This window comes from Malus domestica, chromosome 16, assembly GCF_042453785.1.
Source record: "Malus domestica chromosome 16, GDT2T_hap1".
Lineage (NCBI taxonomy): Eukaryota > Viridiplantae > Streptophyta > Magnoliopsida > Rosales > Rosaceae > Malus > Malus domestica.
In genome coordinates this window covers 23,488,040-23,507,392 of record NC_091676.1, presented here as the reverse complement: position 1 = coordinate 23,507,392, position 19,353 = coordinate 23,488,040, and the positions used below count along the sequence as shown (strand labels likewise).

The 19,353-nt window shown below is 38.6% G+C and overlaps 2 protein-coding genes and 1 long non-coding RNA gene across 3 annotated transcripts; all 3 read left to right on the top strand.

Moving 5' to 3' along the window:
- The first annotated feature begins 3,410 nt into the window (after positions 1–3,410).
- On the top strand, positions 3,411–6,844 carry LOC139192808 (uncharacterized). Its single transcript, XM_070815579.1, has 4 exons — positions 3,411–3,706; positions 3,799–3,907; positions 4,973–5,043; positions 5,362–6,844. Exon 4 carries the CDS (start codon positions 5,366–5,368, stop codon positions 6,305–6,307), a length of 942 nt encoding a protein of 313 aa, XP_070671680.1. The 5' UTR covers positions 3,411–3,706; positions 3,799–3,907; positions 4,973–5,043; positions 5,362–5,365; the 3' UTR covers positions 6,308–6,844.
- Positions 6,845–9,542: 2,698 nt separating this feature from the next.
- Positions 9,543–10,178, top strand: LOC139193072 (uncharacterized). Its single transcript, XM_070816030.1, has one exon. The coding sequence runs from the start codon at positions 9,543–9,545 to the stop codon at positions 10,176–10,178; it is 636 nt and encodes a 211-aa protein (XP_070672131.1).
- Positions 10,179–11,037: 859 nt separating this feature from the next.
- Positions 11,038–12,436, top strand: LOC139192669 (uncharacterized). Its single transcript, XR_011576914.1, has 2 exons — positions 11,038–11,609; positions 12,284–12,436. It is a non-coding gene; the product is annotated as an uncharacterized lncRNA (long non-coding RNA).
- Positions 12,437–19,353: the final 6,917 nt, after the last annotated feature.

The window sequence follows — 19,353 nt, the reverse complement described above, 5'->3', positions numbered from 1 at the left end:
ATATTGAGAATGTGGGGTGTGGGGGTATTATGGAAAAGTATGTGAGGTGTATTAAGATAATTTTTAAGTGAAAAAGCAAATGTGGGGTGTATTAAGTATGTGAGGTTTATTCAACAATTTGTGGGGTGTTAATATAATAAGGCTTTGGTAATTATTTTGGTAAAATTTTGATACTTTATTTTATATTTTTAACAGAGGACATTCGACTTCTTCTGGAGCAAAACATTATCAAATGGATAAATTTTAGAGTGATTCAAATTGAAGGATGTTCATGAGTCCCTTAGCTTGTTCGTGTCAAAATTTTGTCTTTTTTTTTACCAAGTGGTTATTTTATGACGATAAAATAAAGAAACAGTGTGCGATGCTAAAAAGTGACGTTTTGGAGTGAAGAAGTTTGTGATTCAAGTCTTGGGTTATTTAATGGAAATATCTTTTGTGAGGTAGTGTTCAACTCTTATAGGGACCAGTCAGGAGGAAAATTTAAATTTAGGAATGGTTTGAGCTGTAAGAAAAATCGGGGTGTGACAAAATGCATTCTACTATTTGTGAATTTGCATTAGCTAATGATGTCAAACAAACCAACAAGTTTCATGCTTGTCTAAAAAGAGGTTATATTAGCTTCAAGGTCTTGCAAAAGGAGAAAGAGAATTGTTATTAGCATTCCAATAATCTCATTTGACACTTTAAATTTTTTATAATTAGAAAGAAAAATACACTTATGAGAAATGTAGAATGAGATTTTGAAAGTACTAATAACAATTTCCATTATAAAATGGTATTATAGTACCACGTGGCAATGCCAAATGGTGGTACTTACTAATTAAATTTAGGCATGTGGAATTATGAGATATGAATTAAAATGATATTTAATAGTTCACTATTAATCTCATTAACTCTTCACTGCCTCCCACTGACTCTCTCATCCCAATCCATCGCCAAATCTCTCCCACTCACCCTTTCTCATCTTCATCACCGGTAGTCCGCCTGTGATTAACTGCTAATCTGAAAAATTTTACGTCTTTAAAATCTGCAATGGTGAACGTTTTACAGCCAAAGGGTAGAAACAAAATGAATCATTCTGATTTCTGACAAAAATCTAAACAAGGAGAAAGAAACCGACGTCATCTCTATTTTATTCTCAGTTCATCCTTTTTATACAAAAATAATTAGCAAACAGTTAATTAATTTTATGTATTAGATAAAGATTAAGGCCTACAACACGAATGGATTAGAAGAGATTGATGTAAACCCTAACTAACACACAAGCACAGGGACCTCCTTGATTCAAATGTTCCATTTAAATTTTGATCAGTAGTCATTCACCGGTGGGGCACACCGATGACGGAGTTCTGGGACAGAAAGAAGGCAAGAAGGAGATTGAAGAAGAAGAAGGAGATAGAGGAAGATGAAAGAGATGAAGTTAAAGGTATTTCTCGGTGCACGGAGGAGAGAGATGTTGGAAAAGCTTCTTATTTCTTGATAGTTAATGAAATTATTAATAAAAAAATACAAACAGTTTTTATTATCTCCCAATTCCACGTGTCTTGATATGATTAGTAAGTACCACCATTTGGCATTGCCACGTGGTACTGCAGTACCATTCTATAATATCTCCTTGGAAAGAAAGCTAACAAAAATTCTTGTTTAATTCCTCAGTGAGCTTTTGATTTATGTGAATTTTTTTGCAATTCTTACAAAATCTTACAAATTTCTTGGTTAGTATTGTGATATATTAACATATCAATATGATCATTCATATGATGTAGGTTTATGAAGATTTGTTAACAGATTGTGTTTAGGTTTTATATTATTGTTTGCTTGATTGCTATTAAATGAATTGCTCGGGTTATGGATCAGTTGCAAGCTAAAATTAAAAGTCTTTTTCTATTTGTGAATTTGCATTAGCTAATGATGTTACCAACCAACAAGTTTCATGTTTGTCTAAAAAGGGAAGATATATTAGCTTCAAGGTCCTGCAAGGAAAGCTAACAAAAATTCTTGGTTATATCTTTAGGGAGCTTTTGATTTATGTGAATTCTTTTGCAATTCTTACAAAATTTCTTGGTTAGTATTGTGATTTGTTAATTTTACGGTATGATCATTCATGTGATGTAGGTTTATGAAGACTTGTTGACAAGTTGTGTTTAGGTTTTATATTATTGTCTGTTTAACTGTCATTGAATGTATTGCTTGAGTTATGAATTAGTTGCCAACTAAAAATATAAGCTTTTTTCTATTTGTGAAGTTGCATTAGCTAATGATGTTACCGACCCACGAGTTTCATGCTTATCTAAAAAGAGGTTATATCAGCTTCAAGGTCCTGCAAAGAAAGCTAATAAAAATTATTGGTTAATTCCTCACAGAGCTTTTGATTTATGTGAAATCATGTGCAATTCTTACAAAATCTTACAAAATTTCTTGGTTAGTATTGTGGTTTGTTAACATAACGGTATGATCATTCATGTGATGTAGGTTTTTGAAGACTTGTTGACAGGTTGTGTTTAGGATTTATATTATTGTCCGCTTGACTACCATTGAATGTATTGCTAGAGTTATAAATCAGTTGCTAGCTAAAAATAAATCTCTTGCTATTTGTGAATTTGCATTAGCTAGTTGTTTTGCTTTTGGTGAATGAAAATGATCAAAATTTTTATTATTGATGTCTTTGGATGTCTCTGACCTTTCAATTTCCTAGCATCAATTCGTATCTCAACCCACGTTTTACTAAGTTTCCAGGAAATGAGTCTCTTTCGAAACTGTTTCAGTTCATTAAACTTAGTGATTTGTGTGGTTTGATATTGTTTATTTATTTATATTTTTTTTTTGTAGTATAGCAATTTGAGAAACCTCTTCTTTCAAATTAATATCTTTTGCTTTGTTTCATCGCGCTGGTGCAGCTGAGACTTTATAATCCAGATGTTCTTGATGAGTCTCTATTGTGGTCTGACAATTAGGATGATACATTCACCTTAATCTAGATTCTTTTCATGGTAACAAGAAACCTGAGGGTGTTTATTATGATGGCACTACCATAGTCCTGTGAAATAAAAATAAAGGTCTAGGGGTGGAAAATTGTACTTGTTAAATGTTTATTGCTTGTGAAATGTTTGTTACTGTGACGACCCATCCCTAATTTTCCTATGTAATTTCTCTCCGAGTATGTGTTTTGACGACTATGCCTTACTGGCAAGTGACGTGAACTTATTCTTATCGCTTTCCATTTTATTTCTCGCTATCGCATTTAAATTGTACACGCTAGTATGAGTAGACGTAGATTTTAAAGTGTAAAAAAATCTACTTCGGATAGATTTCGATTTCCTTTTACTGTAGGAAATATAGAAATCTATCCCTTGGATTCCTTTTAAAACCCATCCCGTGCACTCTCTGCAGCACTCCACTTTCAGCTATTCAATCCCATCTTTTCTGTATGTTTTGTCCCCCCTCTATCAGAAAAAAAAAGCAAAGAAAATTTGAAAACTTCTCTCTTCCTTCTCCCTATCCCGTGAGCTCTCTCTCCCTCTGCAACTCCATGAACAAGCTCCAAAACTCATAGATCGAACAAACAAACTACATCATCATGCTCATCTCAGCCCCACGATCACAACCATACCCCTGGTTCGCGTGTTGACCGAGTTTTGAACGTCCAACTCGAAAGGTTCGACTCGGTGAGTTCGATACTACGATTTTCAAGCAATGCATGGCTAAGGTAAGCCTTAAGAAACCCTTAGAAACTTCATTTCACTTCTATGGGTTGTTATTGATCCTTTGTTTGTGTTTTGAACTTGTGGTTTTACCCAGAAACTCGAGAAGAAGGAGAACCCAAAGTTTTCGTACGAGAACCGTGGCCATTTAGTCATTTTCAAACCATTTTTCTGGTCAACCTCGACCACAACTGGACTTCTTCTAGGTACCAACTTGTTATCTACATTCCTAACTTCAAAATGGCTTTTGAATCACTGAGTTTGGTTAAGTAACGAGTTAGAAATCAACTCTGGAAGTTGGGAAGAAAATTTTAGTTTTCTGGAAAATTTTAGCCGTGGTAGTTTGGCCACTTTTAGACCAAATTTCTGCACAACATGGACTATATTAGAACTTTCTGTAAATTGGGATCGGTAGATCACATTCCTAGCTTTAATTTGGTTTTTGTAGAAGTGAATTTGGTTGAGAATCGAGCTCGTTATGGGCTCTGGAAGTTGACCCAAAAATCTGGAAAACTGCAGATTTTCGCGAAGAAGGCGAGTACAGTGTACTCGCGGGGGCGCGTGGGCGCGCGTGGACCGCCACTTTGGGCGGCGCGTGGTTGGTACGTACGCGTTCGTGTCGTCGAGTAGATCGATTTCATATATTTATACCCTAGGTTTGAGCAAACTATGGGCGTTTTATTTAGGTTTCCGTTATGTGCTTTAATTAATGTTATTTAGTTATTTCACATATAGGGGAAACTTATTCCGAGGATTTTCGAAGCCAATCTAGGCTCGGGGGTTACGACCCAGCTACGTACTTGTGAGTGGGCAGTTGCTTTATACCTATATATGTTCACATCTGCACCGTTCGCTCACCTTGGATCCAAGTTTAGGTGTCAGTCTTGTTGGGTAGATTGCATTAGGCGATCCGACTTGTATGTGATGTGCTTTTGCACCAGTTTTCACGTGATCATAGTACTAGAGCATATTGATTACACCCAGTCCTGTTCGTGTCAGAAACCATCTGTCCAAACTTGTGTGTCAGCTTAGATGGATGAGCACTTAGTTGTATTGATTATCACTTGATTATTATTGTGGCATATGATACATCATTGACTTGGCATAATTCTGGTTATATGGTTGATATATATTGGATTTTCATACTTACGTAGTATGTTTTGAGGAAACGATACTTGTTTTACGGTGAGGGGTTAGTATATTCAAAGATAAAGGTTTTCTTATAAACATTGTTTTACTGACCCACTCAACCTTGTTTTTCGCCCCTCCAGGACCTAGATAGCTGTACTCTCTGTGGCACTCGAGGAATCACGGCAGTTCTGACATTTCCTTCTGTTTAGACGTATGAACTTATCACTACTATGTAATAAGTGTACTTTGGTTGCCTTGACTACTCTTTCGTAGTCTCACTATCTATTATGCTTTGAATAATTGCAGTGGGTTCAACCCACGAATTGCGCACTCTTTTACTATTTAGTCCTAATTAGTTTTAATTTTATTCACTTTTTGCATCACTTACCCTTATGGTTACGTCACCTCACGGTGACGGCCAGCATGCTTCAACCTTTCCAGGTCGGGGTGTATCAGCTTGGTATCAGAGCATAGGTTTAGACAGTCCTTCACTTCCTAGTATGTTTTAACGCTTGTTTTCTTATGTCAGAACCATGCCACCTCGTAGAGAGCCACGTTCTCCAGCGGAGAATAACTTTCCAGACTTTGGGCAATTTGGTGAGGCTATCGCCGCTGCTATTCAGTCTTCACTCCGTCCTACCCCGAGGAATACTCTGGATATTGTATCCCGTCTGAAGATTAACGATTTCTATGGTAATAAGGGACCGGAGAAGTCAGAGATATGGTTCGATCATGTGGAGAAGACTTTTCGAGTTATGCACAGGCAGGGTAATCTTTCCCTAGAGAGATGGGTCGAGACCGCGACCTGGTTCTTTCGATTGGGAGCAGAATCTTGGTGGGATCTTCAGAAGAAATCCTTATCTGATGCGGATGTCGCAGAGTGGGATGTTTTCAAACAGTTATTTAAGGCCAGATTTATTCCTCCTGAGTATATGGATAGTAAGAAGAATGAGTTCATAGACCTGAGGCAGGGCGATATGTCAGCCACTGAGTATCATCGAAGGTTTACTGACTTATCCCGTTATTGCCTCGAGACTGCTGCTAATCCCCGAGAGATGCTTCGTTTGTTTAAGAGGGGAACTTGCAAGAAATGGCGCAATATAGCAACTGCTATTCCTTGTGCTACTTACCAGGAGTTCTTCGAGGTCTTGCTTCGGATTGAAGATTCAGATAATGCTCCTGATGATGAGAATGAGGGCGTTGGCAGGGATGTCCAGAGGTACAATAACAGGGGGCGATCATCTCTTGGCCCGATAAGGGCTCAGAATTTTAAAAATAGTGGAAATAGCTCTGGATCCTCTAGCGGGGGTTCTAACTCCGGTACACCTCAGAGAGGAGGCAGATCCACTGGTAGTTCTCGTTTTCAGAATCAAGGAAACTCCAGTAGTTCAGGTGTCCAGTGTTGTCGCAGGTGTAACACCCGTCACTATGGTGAGTGTAAGAGGGGAAGCAGAGGATGTTTCACTTGCGGATAAACAGGGCATATGGCTTATAATTGTCCTCGGAATCAGAAGAATCAGCCTGTTCTACCACCGGCAGTCCCCCTACAGCAGCTTCCAACACCTGGTAACCATCAGCAGTTTGGCCACGGTGGAGCCTTCCACTACCAGGGGGCGTAGTTCCGAATCAGGGAGGACCATACCAGTATACACCTGAGGTTCCCTACTACCAGGGAGGCTATCAGCAGACTCAGACAGGTTATCCATAGTTCCAGGGAGATTATACACCGTATCAAAGCGGCGGAGCACAGATGTATACTGGAGGGCAGTATCAGAACCTAGACGTAGCGTCTAGCAGTGGAGGTTCAAGCAGACAGGCAATTCCACCCCAGCCGGGCCGAGGTAATCAGGTTCAAGCAAACAGGGGTCGTGGAGGCAGACAACAAGTTCAGGGAAGAGTTAACAACATCACCCTTCAGGATGCTCAGGCTAATCCGGACTTGATCATGGGTACGTTGAATGTTCTAGGCCATTTTGCTAAAGTTTTAATTGATTCTGGTGCTACACATTCAGTTATTTCCCATAAGTTTGCTCAAACGACTCAACCACATCCTACTTCACTCGACTACGAGTTGGAGTTCTCAATGCCTAGGGGTGAAATCTGTTATGTTAGTTGGGAGTATCAAGGATGTCCCATCCTTGTCGAAGATGTAGTCATGCCGGCTAATCTTGTTCCTTTGGATATCGTTGATTTTGACGTTATCTTAGGCATGGATTGGTTACACTGCAATCATGCCAGGTTGGACTGTTATGAGAAAGTTGTTACTTTTCACCGTCTAGGCATGCCTACTGTCACGTTTATCGGTGAGCGTGGTGGTCTAAAGCATGGAGTTATCACTGCTATGAGGGCGAGACGACTGTTGAGTAAAGGTTGTCAAGGTTACTTAGCTCATGTTGTGCTAGCGAATGAGATTGCTGCATCTGTGGAGGACGTCGGAGTAGTTAGACACTTTCCCGATGTTTTTCCCGAGGAATTACCTGCTTACCCCCAGATCGTGAAGTGGAGTTCACCATTGATCTACTCCCAGGTACTAATCCTATTTCTTTTACACCTTACCGTATGGCTCCTGCAGAGTTGAGAGAACTTAAAACCTAGTTGCAAGAGTTGGTTGATAAGGGTTTCATTCAGCCAAGCACTTCCCCGTGGGGAGCTCCAGTTCTATTTGTACGGAAGAAAGATGGAACCTTAAGGTTATGCATCGATTACAGGCAGTTGAATCGGGTGACGATTAAAAACCGTTATCCGTTACCTCGTATTGATGACCTCTTTGATCAGCTCAAAGGTGCTTGTGTGTTCTCAAAGATTGATCTAAGGTCTGGTTACTACCAATTGAAGATCAGAAGCAACGACATTCCGAAGACAGCTTTCAGAACTCGATACGGTCATTACGAGTTCCTAGTGATGCCATTTGGTTTGACTAATGCACCAGCAGCTTTTATGAACCTGATGAATCGGGTATTCCATCCATATCTCGACAGGTTCGTCATTGTTTTCATAGATGACATTTTGGTGTATTCTAAGAATGAAACTGATCATGCCAGGCATCTGCGTTTGGTTCTAAAGACGCTAAGGGCAAATCGGTTGTATGCTAAGTTCAGTAAATGTCAGTTTTGGCTGGATCAAGTGTCATTTTTAGGGCACGTGGTATCAGCTCAGGGTGTGCTTGTGGATCCTCAGAAAATAACAGCTGTGGAAAATTGGGAACAACCTCGGACAGTTACGGAAGTTTGAAGCTTTCTTGGTCTTGCTGGTTATTATCGACGCTTCGTGAAAGACTTTTCGACCATAGCACTACCTCTGACAAAATTGACCAGAAAAGACGTTCCTTTTGTATAGAGTAGTGAGTGTGAACAGAGTTTCCAGCAGTTGAAGTATCTTCTCACTCATGCACCTGTCTTAGCACTTCCTGATGATGGTGGGAACTTCGAGATCTACAGTGATGCGTCTCTGAATGGTCTTGGTTGTGTGTTAATGCAGCATGATAAAGTGATTACTTATGCATCGCGACAGTTAAAGCCCCATGAGAAGAACTATCCTACTCACGACCTCGAGCTGGCAGCGATCATCTTTGCTTTGAAATTTTGGAGGCACTATCTTTATGGGGAAAAGTGTAAGATCTTCACTGATCATAAAAGCCTTAAGTACATCTTCAATCAACCGAACCTCAATCTCCGGCAACGGAGGTGGGTAGAGTTACTCAGTGATTATGACTGCACCATTGAGTATCACCCAGGTCGTGCCAATTCAGTAGCTGATGCTCTTAGTAAGAAGTCTCATGGCCAACTTAATGCTCTTTATGCTAGCCGCATTCCTCTTTTGATTGACCTAAGATCCACTGGAGTAGCATTGAAAGAGGGTCGTCGGGGGGCCCTAATTGCCAGTTTTCAGGTCAGACCGGTTCTGTTGGATCGTGTTCTCGAAGCCCAGAGGAATGATACGGAATCTCAGGAATTGATACAGGCCGTGTCAGACGGGGGAAAGAAGGACCTCTGGATTAGAGATCCTGACGGCATGCTTATGCAAGGTGATCGGATGTTTGTACCGAATGTTGAGGAACTAAAGAAAGACATATTGGATGAAGCACATATCTCTACTTATGCGATGCATCCAGGGAGCACCAAGATGTATCATACCATCCGACACTTCTATTATTGGCCAGGTATGAAAAGAGAGATTGCAGAGTATGTTAGTCGTTGTGCAATTTGCCAGCAAGTTAAGGCAGAAAGGAAAAAGCCGTTTGGATTGCTGCAACCACTCCTGATACCTCAGTGGAAATGGGAAGATATTACAATGGATTTCGTGTACAAGTTACCTCGTACTCGAAATGGTTACGATGGCATCTGGGTAGTAGTTGATCGACTTACCAAGTCAGCGCACTTCATACCCGTTCGTGAGAATTACTCGTTGAATCAGTTGGCCGAACGGTTCGTCTCTGAAATGGTTAGGTACCACGGAGTCCCAGTTAGTATCATTTCTGACCGGGACCCCAAATTCACTTCGAAGTTCTGGGTAGCTTTTCAGGAAGCTTTGGGATCGAGATTACACTACAGCACCGCCTATCATCCCCAAACAGATGGGCAGTCAGAGAGAACTATCCAGACTTTAGAAGATATGTTGAGATCGTCAGTTATATAGTTTGGTGACGCTTGGCACAAACGCTTACCATTGATAGAGTTCGCGTACAACAACAGCTTCCATTCTAGTATTGGTATGGCACTATTTGAGGCGTTGTATGGGAAATCGTGCCGTACTCCACTTTGTTGGTCCGAGGTCGGCGAACGAGTTTTAGTAGGCCCTGAGATCGTGGAGGAGACGACACAAAACATTCAGGTGATAAAGGCTAACCTAAAAGCGGCCCAAGATCGGCAGAAGAGTATCGCCGATAGACATTCTACCGACAGAGTTTATAAGGTTGGTGATTGGGTATTCTTGAAGTTATCACCGTGGAAAGGTGTTGTACGATTCGGAAAGAAAAGGAAACTCAGCCCTAGGTACATCGGACCGTACCAGATCGTTGAACGAGTCGGTGAAGTTGCTTATCGACTTGCCTTGCCACCAGAGTTGGCGAGAGTGCACAATGTGTTTCATGTATCGATGCTACGGAGGTACGTTTCTGATCCGTCACACGTAATCCCTCCTCAGCCTCTGGAAATCAATCCAAATTTGACATATGACGAGGTTCCAGTGACTATCCTTGATTGGAAGGATAAGGTTTTTAGGAACAAGACTGTGCGGATGGTGAAGGTTTTGTGGAGGAACCACTCAGTGGAGGAAGCCACTTGGGAGACAGAAGAGCGTATGCAAGATATGTATCCACGTCTATTTTATGGCTTTGATAGTAGTTAGTATTGAAATTTCGGTTACGAAATTTTTATAAGGGGGGTAGATTGTGACGACCCATCCCTAATTTTCCTATGTAATTTCTCTCCGAGTATGTGTTTTGACGACTATGCCTTACTGGCAAGTGACGTGGACTTATTCTTATCACTTTCCATTTTATTTCTCGCTATCGCATTTAAATTGTACACGCTAGTATGAGTAGACGTAGATTTTAAAGTGTAAAAATATCTACTTCGGATAGATTTCGATTTCCTTTTACTGTAGGAAATATAGAAATCTATCCCTTGGATTCCTTTTAAAACCCATCCCGTGCACTCTCTGCAGCACTCTACTTTCAGCTATTCAATCCCATCTTTTCTGTATGTTTTGTCCCCCCTCTATCAGAAAAAAAAAGCAAAGAAAATTTGAAAACTTCTCTCTTCCTTCTCCCTATCCCGTGAGCTCTCTCTCCCTTTGCAACTCCATGAACAAGCCCCAAAACTCATAGATCGAACAAACAAACTACATCATCATGCTCATCTCAGCCCCACGATCACAACCATACCCCTGGTTCGCGTGTTAACCGAGTTTTGAACGTCCAACTCGAAAGGTTCGACTCGGTGAGTTCGATACTACGGTTTTCAAGCCATGCATGGCTAAGGTAAGCCTTAAGAAACCCTTAGAACCTTCATTTCACTTCTATGGGTTGTTATTGATCCTTTGTTTGTGTTTTGAACGTGTGGTTTTACCCAGAAACTCGAGAAGAAGGAGAACCCGAAGTTTTCGTACGAGAACCGTGGCCATTTAGTCATTTTCAAACCATTTTTCAGGTCAACCTCGACCACAACTGGACTTCTTCGAGGTACCAACTTGTTATCTACATTCCTAACTTCAAAATGGCTTTTGAATCACTGAGTTTGGTTAAGTAACGAGTTAGAAATCAACTCTGGAAGTTGGGAAGAAAATTTTAGTTTTCTGGAAAATTTTAGCCGTGGTCGTTTGGCCACTTTCAGACCAAATTTCTGAACAACACGGACTATATTAGAACTTTCTGTAAATTAGGATCGGTAGATCACATTCCTAGCTTTAATTTGGTTTTTGTAGAAGTGAATTTGGTTGAGAATCGAGCTCGTTATGGGCTCTGGAAATTGACCCAAAAATCTGCAAAACTGCAGATTTTCGCGAAGAAGGCGAGTACAGTGTACTCGCGGGGGCGCGTGGGCGCGCGTGGACCGCCACTTTGGGCGGCGCGTGGTTGGTACGTACGCGTTCGCGTCGTCGAGTAGATCGATTTCATATATTTATACCCTAGGTTTGAGCAAACTATGGGCGTTTTATTTAGGTTTCCGTTATGTGCTTTAATTAATGTTATTTAGTTATTTCACATATAGGGGAAACTTATTCCGAGGATTTTCGAAGCCAAGCTAGGCTCGGGGGTTACAACCCAGCGACGTACTTGTGAGTGGGCAGTTGCTTTATACCTATATATATTTATAGTTTCCATAAATGCATATTTATGTCACTTTTACGCCTACATTGCCTAGTATCATTATTGTGATATAAACTGTGATAAATGCTGCTATATGGTTGTGATATTACTGTCATGGCATGCATACGTGCTTGTGTACATGCTCATCTTGCTGCACCAGGTGTTAGTATTCGCCCCAGGGCCAGGGCCAGTCCTTCACGTGTATGTTCACATCTGCACCGTTCGCTCACCTTGGATCCAAGTTTAGGTGCCAGTCTTGTCGGGTAGATTGCATTAGGCGATCCGACTTGTATGTGATGTGCTTTTGCACCAGTTTTCACGTGATCGTAGTACTAGAGCATATTGATTACACCCAGTCCTGTTCGTGTCAGAAACCATCTGTCCGAACTTGTGTGTCAGCTTAGATGGATGAGCACTTAGTTGTATTGATTATCACTTGATTATTATTGTGGCATATGATACATCATTAACTTGGCATAATTCTGGTTATATGGTTAATATATATTGGATTTTCATACTTACGTAGTATGTTTTGAGGAAACTATACTTGTTTTACGGCGAGGGGTTAGTATATTCAAAGATAAAGGTTTTCTTATAAACATTGTTTTACTGAACCACTCAACCTTGTTTTTCGCCCCTCCAGGACCTAGATAGCTGTACTCTCTGTGGCACTCGAGGAATCACGGCAGTTCTGACATTTCCTTCTGTTTAGACGTATGAACTTATCACTACTATGTAATAAGTGTACTTTGGTTGCCTTGACTACTCTTTCGTAGTCTCACTGTCTATTACGCTCTCAATAATTGCAGTGGGTTCAACCCACGAATTGCGCACTCTTTTACTATTTAGTCCTAATTAGTTTTAATTTTATTCACTTTTTGCATCATTGACCCTTATGGTTACGTCACCTCACGGTGACGGCCAGCATGCTTCGACCTTTCCAGGTCGGGGTGTGTCAGTTACCTACATGTAAAACAATTGAAACAATTTTTATACATATTATGAAATTTTATGATTAAATATGATTCATTATAAAAGTTTGAAAAGTTAGACAATAGCACTAAATGAAATAGTAAACCAAATTAGCATCTATAAATGGTACTAAATGACTGAATTTATCGAACATAACAAGTCGAAGGTGTCGCATTCTCGATCACGTACCAATCGCGGGAATATTTTTTGTCTTTGTCAGTTAATTATTATGAATTATTACACATTTTTATCTCTCCTAAAAACACTGTTCATGAGAGCTTCCACGACTTTATAAATTCAAACAACGATGTAATCATCATTAAAAGTGTAAGGGATACGAACACAAGTGTTAAGTATTTTTTTTTTCACATTTTTCACACTTATACATTAATTATTATGAATTTTATAGTGTAATTTAATTTTCCTACAAAATAGAAAATACCAAAGTGCATTAAGAATGAAAAATGTGAAAAATAAGCCAACATTCAGGATTGCATTCTTTGCCCAAAAAAATTGAAAAAAAAAATGTAGTAGTTAAATTATAAATGGGAAAAGAAAAAAATATGGAAACACTTGTAATGAGAAGAGCTACGGATCAAGTCTAAGACTAATAAACCATACGCATATTGCCCTTATACCTAAAGTGGAGAACCTTGAGTTGGTGTCCAACTTTAGACCAATTAGCTTAGGTAATGTCACTTATAAAATCATCACTACGGGGTGGTTTGGGAGTGAGGTGCTTAAAAAAAAAGCACACATGAAAAAAAGCTGTGAGGGTTTTAGGTGTTTGGTAAACTGAAAAAAAAAAAAAGGGCTTATTTTGGAAGCTGTTGTGAGAATAAGCTGAAATCAAAGGAAAAAGTTGAAGCTGCTATTTGCAGCTTTGGAAAACTAGTTTTTTTTCAAAGCACACGGAGCTACAATGCTCCTTTAATGAAAAGATCCACTATCAGACTGCTTTTTTTTCCAAAAGCACTTTTACAAAAAAGTTTACCAAACACTCTACTGATTTATTTCACAACCGCTTATTCTCACAGCAACTTTTTTTCAAAGCACAGTAATACCAAACCAGCCCTAAGACTATGATTCATCGGATTAAACCTTTACTAACACATTGCATTTCCAGGAATCAAGGCGCCTTTGCTCTTGGAAGATCAATCCAGGATAATATTCTGATTTCTCATGAAATCTTCTCATCATTTAAGGACAAAAAAAGGTAACTATGGTGCTATGGCTATCAAATTTGATCTTGAGAAAGTTTATGATTTTATTAGCTGGGATTATATTAGAGTTGTTTTAATAAGATTTGGTTTCAACACTCATTGGATTAACTTCATTATGGAATGTATTATGTCCACTTCTTTTTCTATTTTAATTAATGGTAAAGCTCATGGCTATTTTTATCCTTCGAGGGGTATTAGACAGGGTGATCCCCTCTCTCCCTACATATTTATTTTATGTATGGAACCCCTGATAAGAAATTTAGACTATTTGGATGGGTCTCCTGGAAACAATATTGGTTTGCTAACTGCTCCTAGAGGCTTTAGAGTTACAAATCTGATGTTTGCGGATGCTTGCTTGATTTTTGCTAAAGCTACCAAAACTGCGGCTAGAAATATTGCCAAAGTGCTTAATGACTTTTTCCCATGCTCCTGGACAAAAAATAAACTTCCATAAGTCGTCGCTTAATAACACTCAGAATCAATCTAGGAATGATATTGTTAACATTCTTCAAATCCAGCATAAAACCACTATTGGCAAATATTTAGGGATTCATAATATAATTTTCTGGAAAGACCTGGTTAATGCTAAATAGCTTATTATTAAGGTCCAGAAGCATGGGACAAAATTTGCTGCTTTAAAGAGAATGGACGGTTAGGCATTAGAAATAGTGCTCACTTTAATAATACTTGCTTGGCTAAATTAGGGTGGAAAGTTCTGACTGAGGATCAAAATTGGTGAGTCCAAATTCTTAAAAATATGTATTTGAAGAATAAAGAGTTTTGGAATAATAAAATCAGACAATTACTGGGTTTTCTTTTGCCGCTCACCAATCTTTTATCTAGCACCCAGCTTTCTAATGTTGATCATGACATGAAAGTGACCTAGTTTATTGCTAATGGTCAATGGAATAGACATTTGTTATCGACGTTGATGTTGTTAACAAGATTTGTAGTATTCCTTTGCCTTTAGCCCCTCAAAGTGATTCATGTTGTTAGGGTCCAAATGCTAATGGTAAATTCTTTATCAAGTCAGCTACTTGGTTACATAATTCTATTAATAACAATGTAATTCTAGCAAAATTCTAAAAAAGATGCGGAACCTTAACTTGCCTCACAAAGTAAAAAAATTTAGTTGGCTTCTCATTTTGGGGAAACTCCAAACCAAAGATAGTTTAGCAAGATATATTGATAATATGCCTACTTCTTGTCCCCTTTGTAACTCATCTTTTTGTTGATTGTGTTTTTGCTAAACATGTATGGAATAACCCCGCCTTATCTACCTCCTTAAAGATGAATCAAACCCTTAATTTCAATGAGTGGCTAAACTCCTTGGACAACAAATGATGATCTAAGTGAGTTGAATATGACGCTCCTTATTTGTTGGCAAATTTAGAAGGAAGGGAACCTTGTCGTTTTTCAAAATAAAAATCCAAATTACACTAGAATTGTGATTTCAGCATGAAGTATGGGTAGAGATTATCGTGCAGTTAACCTGCTGTTACATAAGGGGCCATCTGGTAATCAGTTGGCAAAACCCAGCTCCATTCGATGGTCCCCTCCCGAATGCTGGATTTGTCAAGCTCAACTTTAACGGATTGGTGGTTAACCAGCAGGCTTCCTTTGGTTTTGTGATTAGAAATGAGAATGGTTCCCTTATCATTGTTGGGGCGCGTAGTGTTGGTCTGAACACCATTAATGTGGCTGAATGTTTGGCGCTTCGTGATGGTCTTTGGATGGCAAATTTGAGGGGTTTTAAGTGCATCATCGTTGAATGCGATTCTAAGTTGGTTATTAAGGTCATTCGTGGTGCCTATCATGTTCCCTAGAGACTGAGGACCATTCTTGCTGATATTCAACGGTTGGCAGGTTTCTTTGAAGATATTTGCTGGAATCATGTATTCAAAGAAGCCAATCTCCTAGCGGATGCGGTCACAAGTGTTGGTTTCTCAGTTAATGATTTCCATGGTTGGGATAAAACTATTCTGTTGGCTGCTCGTCCAGCTTATCTTTTTCATTGTACTCAAACGGGTTGGCAAGGGGCATTTCTCTTTAGTTCAGTTCTTTCATTTTCTAGCACAAAAAAAGAAAAAAGAAAAGAAGGGCTACATATTTCATGAAGGAGTGAAATCCAAAACAGGAGCCCAGAATCCAAAAATCTTAAGGACAAACTTTAATTGTCAGATTGTCGTTTACGTTACGCTTTGATTTATCATCACCGGCACCATTTTTTTATCTTTCTTTTTTCAACAACATAATATTTTAGTGGATCATTGATATCACGTTTGAAAATTTAAGATTTGTGCAAATATTGCTCGATGTTTATAATATTTAGAGTTTATAAACATCAAGTAATATTTGCACTAACCTTAAAAATCAATGTAGACATGTAAATTTCGTTGCATGCAAATGATGCATCACAAAGCTCCACGTAGCATATGACTCATCACAAATGGACAGGTCATCAATGACTTGTGGCACAAATCAAGCAAAGGAAGCTCAAAAGCATTCCTAAAATGCGGTAAAGGGGAAGAAATCTCCTTAAAATCAGCAAGGGGCCCAAATTGCTCCCAAAACAGAAAAGAAATCTAAAGCATCTTCACAAAAACAAGTAAGAATTGAAGATTGCTTGCAAAATAGGCAAGAAAGCCTTATAAATTTCGGCCAAGCACAGGAAAGTGGCTGAAATTAAGACACCAAACATACCTAAATTCTCCCATGGACGAATCAAGACACAAATCAAAGTCAAATCCACCAAAAGGCAATCTTTGAGAAGTCTATAAATACAAGGTCCTCATACAAGCATAAATGTCAACAATTTCTACATTGAAGGGCCAAAATTCTCACAAAGAGGAACCTCTGCCAAATCTATGAAGACTAATACGCTACAAAAGCTCTCTTTGAAAAATGTACAACCAAAGACGAAGCATTCCCTTGAAGAATCAACAAGCACTTGTGTTGATTCCTTCATGACTTTTTTGCAAGCTTAAAACTTGTAACGACATGCGATTCAAGATCAAGTCGCCAAGACCCTTGAATCAACAAAATCCCACATCAACATCACCTTTGCCGGGGGTCATACACAAACCTAGAGGTGAAGACTATCCACGCATTATTTCAAGCTCAAAACTTAAAGCAAATTGTTCAATCGCTCATCCGAGATGAAGTCATTGCGACCCTTGGATCAACAACCTACGCATCTACATCAAATTTGAAGACTAAGTCAAAGGAAAATTGTAAACAGAGATTGTAACGCTACAAATTCAGCAATAGAAATCTACTTTGTACATGTGTTCTCGTTTCATTCGTTACAAAATTTTCGTGTTTACAATCAAAACATGATATCAACGATCCAAACTGTTCATCTTTTTCAATTAACTACGAGATCATATTTTTTTTTTTTAAAAAAAAAAGCTCCAGAAAAGGGTTTCCGATAATGGAAAATTAAAGGGTAAACGTAAACGACAATTGGATGGTTAGAGTTTGTCATTAAGGTTTATGGATCATGTTATCGAGCATTGGAGTTAACTCCTTCACGAAAATTGTATGCCATGTCATTATGAGCGGTTCTATATTTTTTTGAATTTTTGCACAATTGTAAACTAATTATTACTATTTTTTTTAATTGTATTGAAGTCATAGGAAAAACACTATTCACAAGGGTTTGGAGTGTTTCAAAAGTACAAATGACAATCTAACCATCACAAAAGCGTAGAGTATGTGGTCTTGGATGTTGGTATATTTTTTCACATTTTCTTGTTTCTACGTTAATTATAATTAATTTTTATTAATAATCACTCCCCCTAAAAACACTGTTCATGAGTTTGGAGGATGATGAAGTAATTGTCAAAGCGTAAAAGGATGCAATCACGAGCATTGTCATATTTTTTTTTTCACATTTTTCACACTTGTTAATTAATTATAATGAATTTTTTATCGTGCTTTAGTATTTTGTAGGAAAATCAAATTATATGAAGAAAATCATAATAGTTAATTTATAAGTGTGAAAAATGTGAAAAAATTTGGTAACATTCGTGATCGCATCATCTACATTTCGGCAATGATTATATAGTAAGGTGTGTGAGGAAGAATCATCTAGGAAAAAGGAGATAAAGATTACGCATACATGTGGCAGAAGAGGATATAATGACAAGCCTAAGCGAATCAACTTGAATGGTTTCAGAGGATCTAAGAGAAAGTCGCACACAGAACTTGCACACGAGATTGCGCATGTATTGCAGAACAAATGTCCTACGGCCGAGTGGGCATCTTGGAAGAATATATTAGCAGTAAGTGGGAGTTAATATATTAGTAATTATTTTTGTTATATAATATATTATAATGTGAATTTGGAATTATTTTTTGCATAAAAGGAGTGGTATATTATTGATCAAATGGAGCCCAACCTGATGATTTTTCTTGATGATATATTCAAGAGGCATTACCGGCAATGGAAGTTTGACATAAACCGATATGGACGAATAAATTGGTTTTAGAATTATGTATTTGTGGACACTAGCATAAAATAATTTTTTAATTTCTATTAGGAATAATAATTTAATATGGACTTTAAGTATTTATTATCTTTCGATAAGTCATCAAACTTTGGAGCTAACTAGATTCTTCAAGTAGCACAGATTTATCTATGCGACTTGGAAAAGCTAGTAAACTGCAAGTTTGATGACCTTATCAATTCTAGTATTTTGATGACCTTATCAATTCTACTTGGAAAAGCTAGTTAACTACAAAGTTTGATGACCTCATTGGTGCTATGCAAAGATAATTGGAAAGGCCCGGTCAATCAACTTCGTGAACATAACCCATAATTCTTCCCATTGTTGTCAAATTGGAGGTTAATCGAGGGGTTGTTCCAAACGAGCCCCAAAGATATCGCCCTCCCAGTCTCCACAACCACAAGGACATCCTTGTACCAGTCATTGTCATTCCTGGGCAGGTTAGCAATATAGGCACCCCATAAAAGACTGGGCCTAGATTGAAAGAATTAATTGTGCCCGAGCTCCTCCACATGGTGTAAAGCATGTGGAATACTTGAAGCCTGAAATTTTCTCCATACCATTTGTTCAACAAATCGAAAAAGGTAATAATGTGATATGAAGTAAAAGTGAGATTGTAGAGTGATGGATTGAAGCAAAACATCTCAATGGAAAATTTTAGACCCAAGTTTAAGTACTGAGGGTGAATCCTAGTACATGGACGCTCTGGGTGAGAGGGTTCAAGCAAAATCACCTAAATATCTTGACTGGCCACTTACTAGACCTTACATCTATTGGGAAGTTCTCGATGCTGAATAAGGTTTTCTCCTTCTTCTTGCCTACGCACCTTAACCATAGAAGGGTCATGATGTGAATCGTGGTTGGTTGGTGGGCAGGAAAAGCACTTGATAAGGCCACTACTTTAGTCGAAAAGTCTATGAAAGAAACTCCAAAGTTTGGGTTTAGAAGCAAAGAGGCTAAAGACTCACAGAAATCTCAAAAAAAAAAAAAAAAAAAAAAAAAAAAAA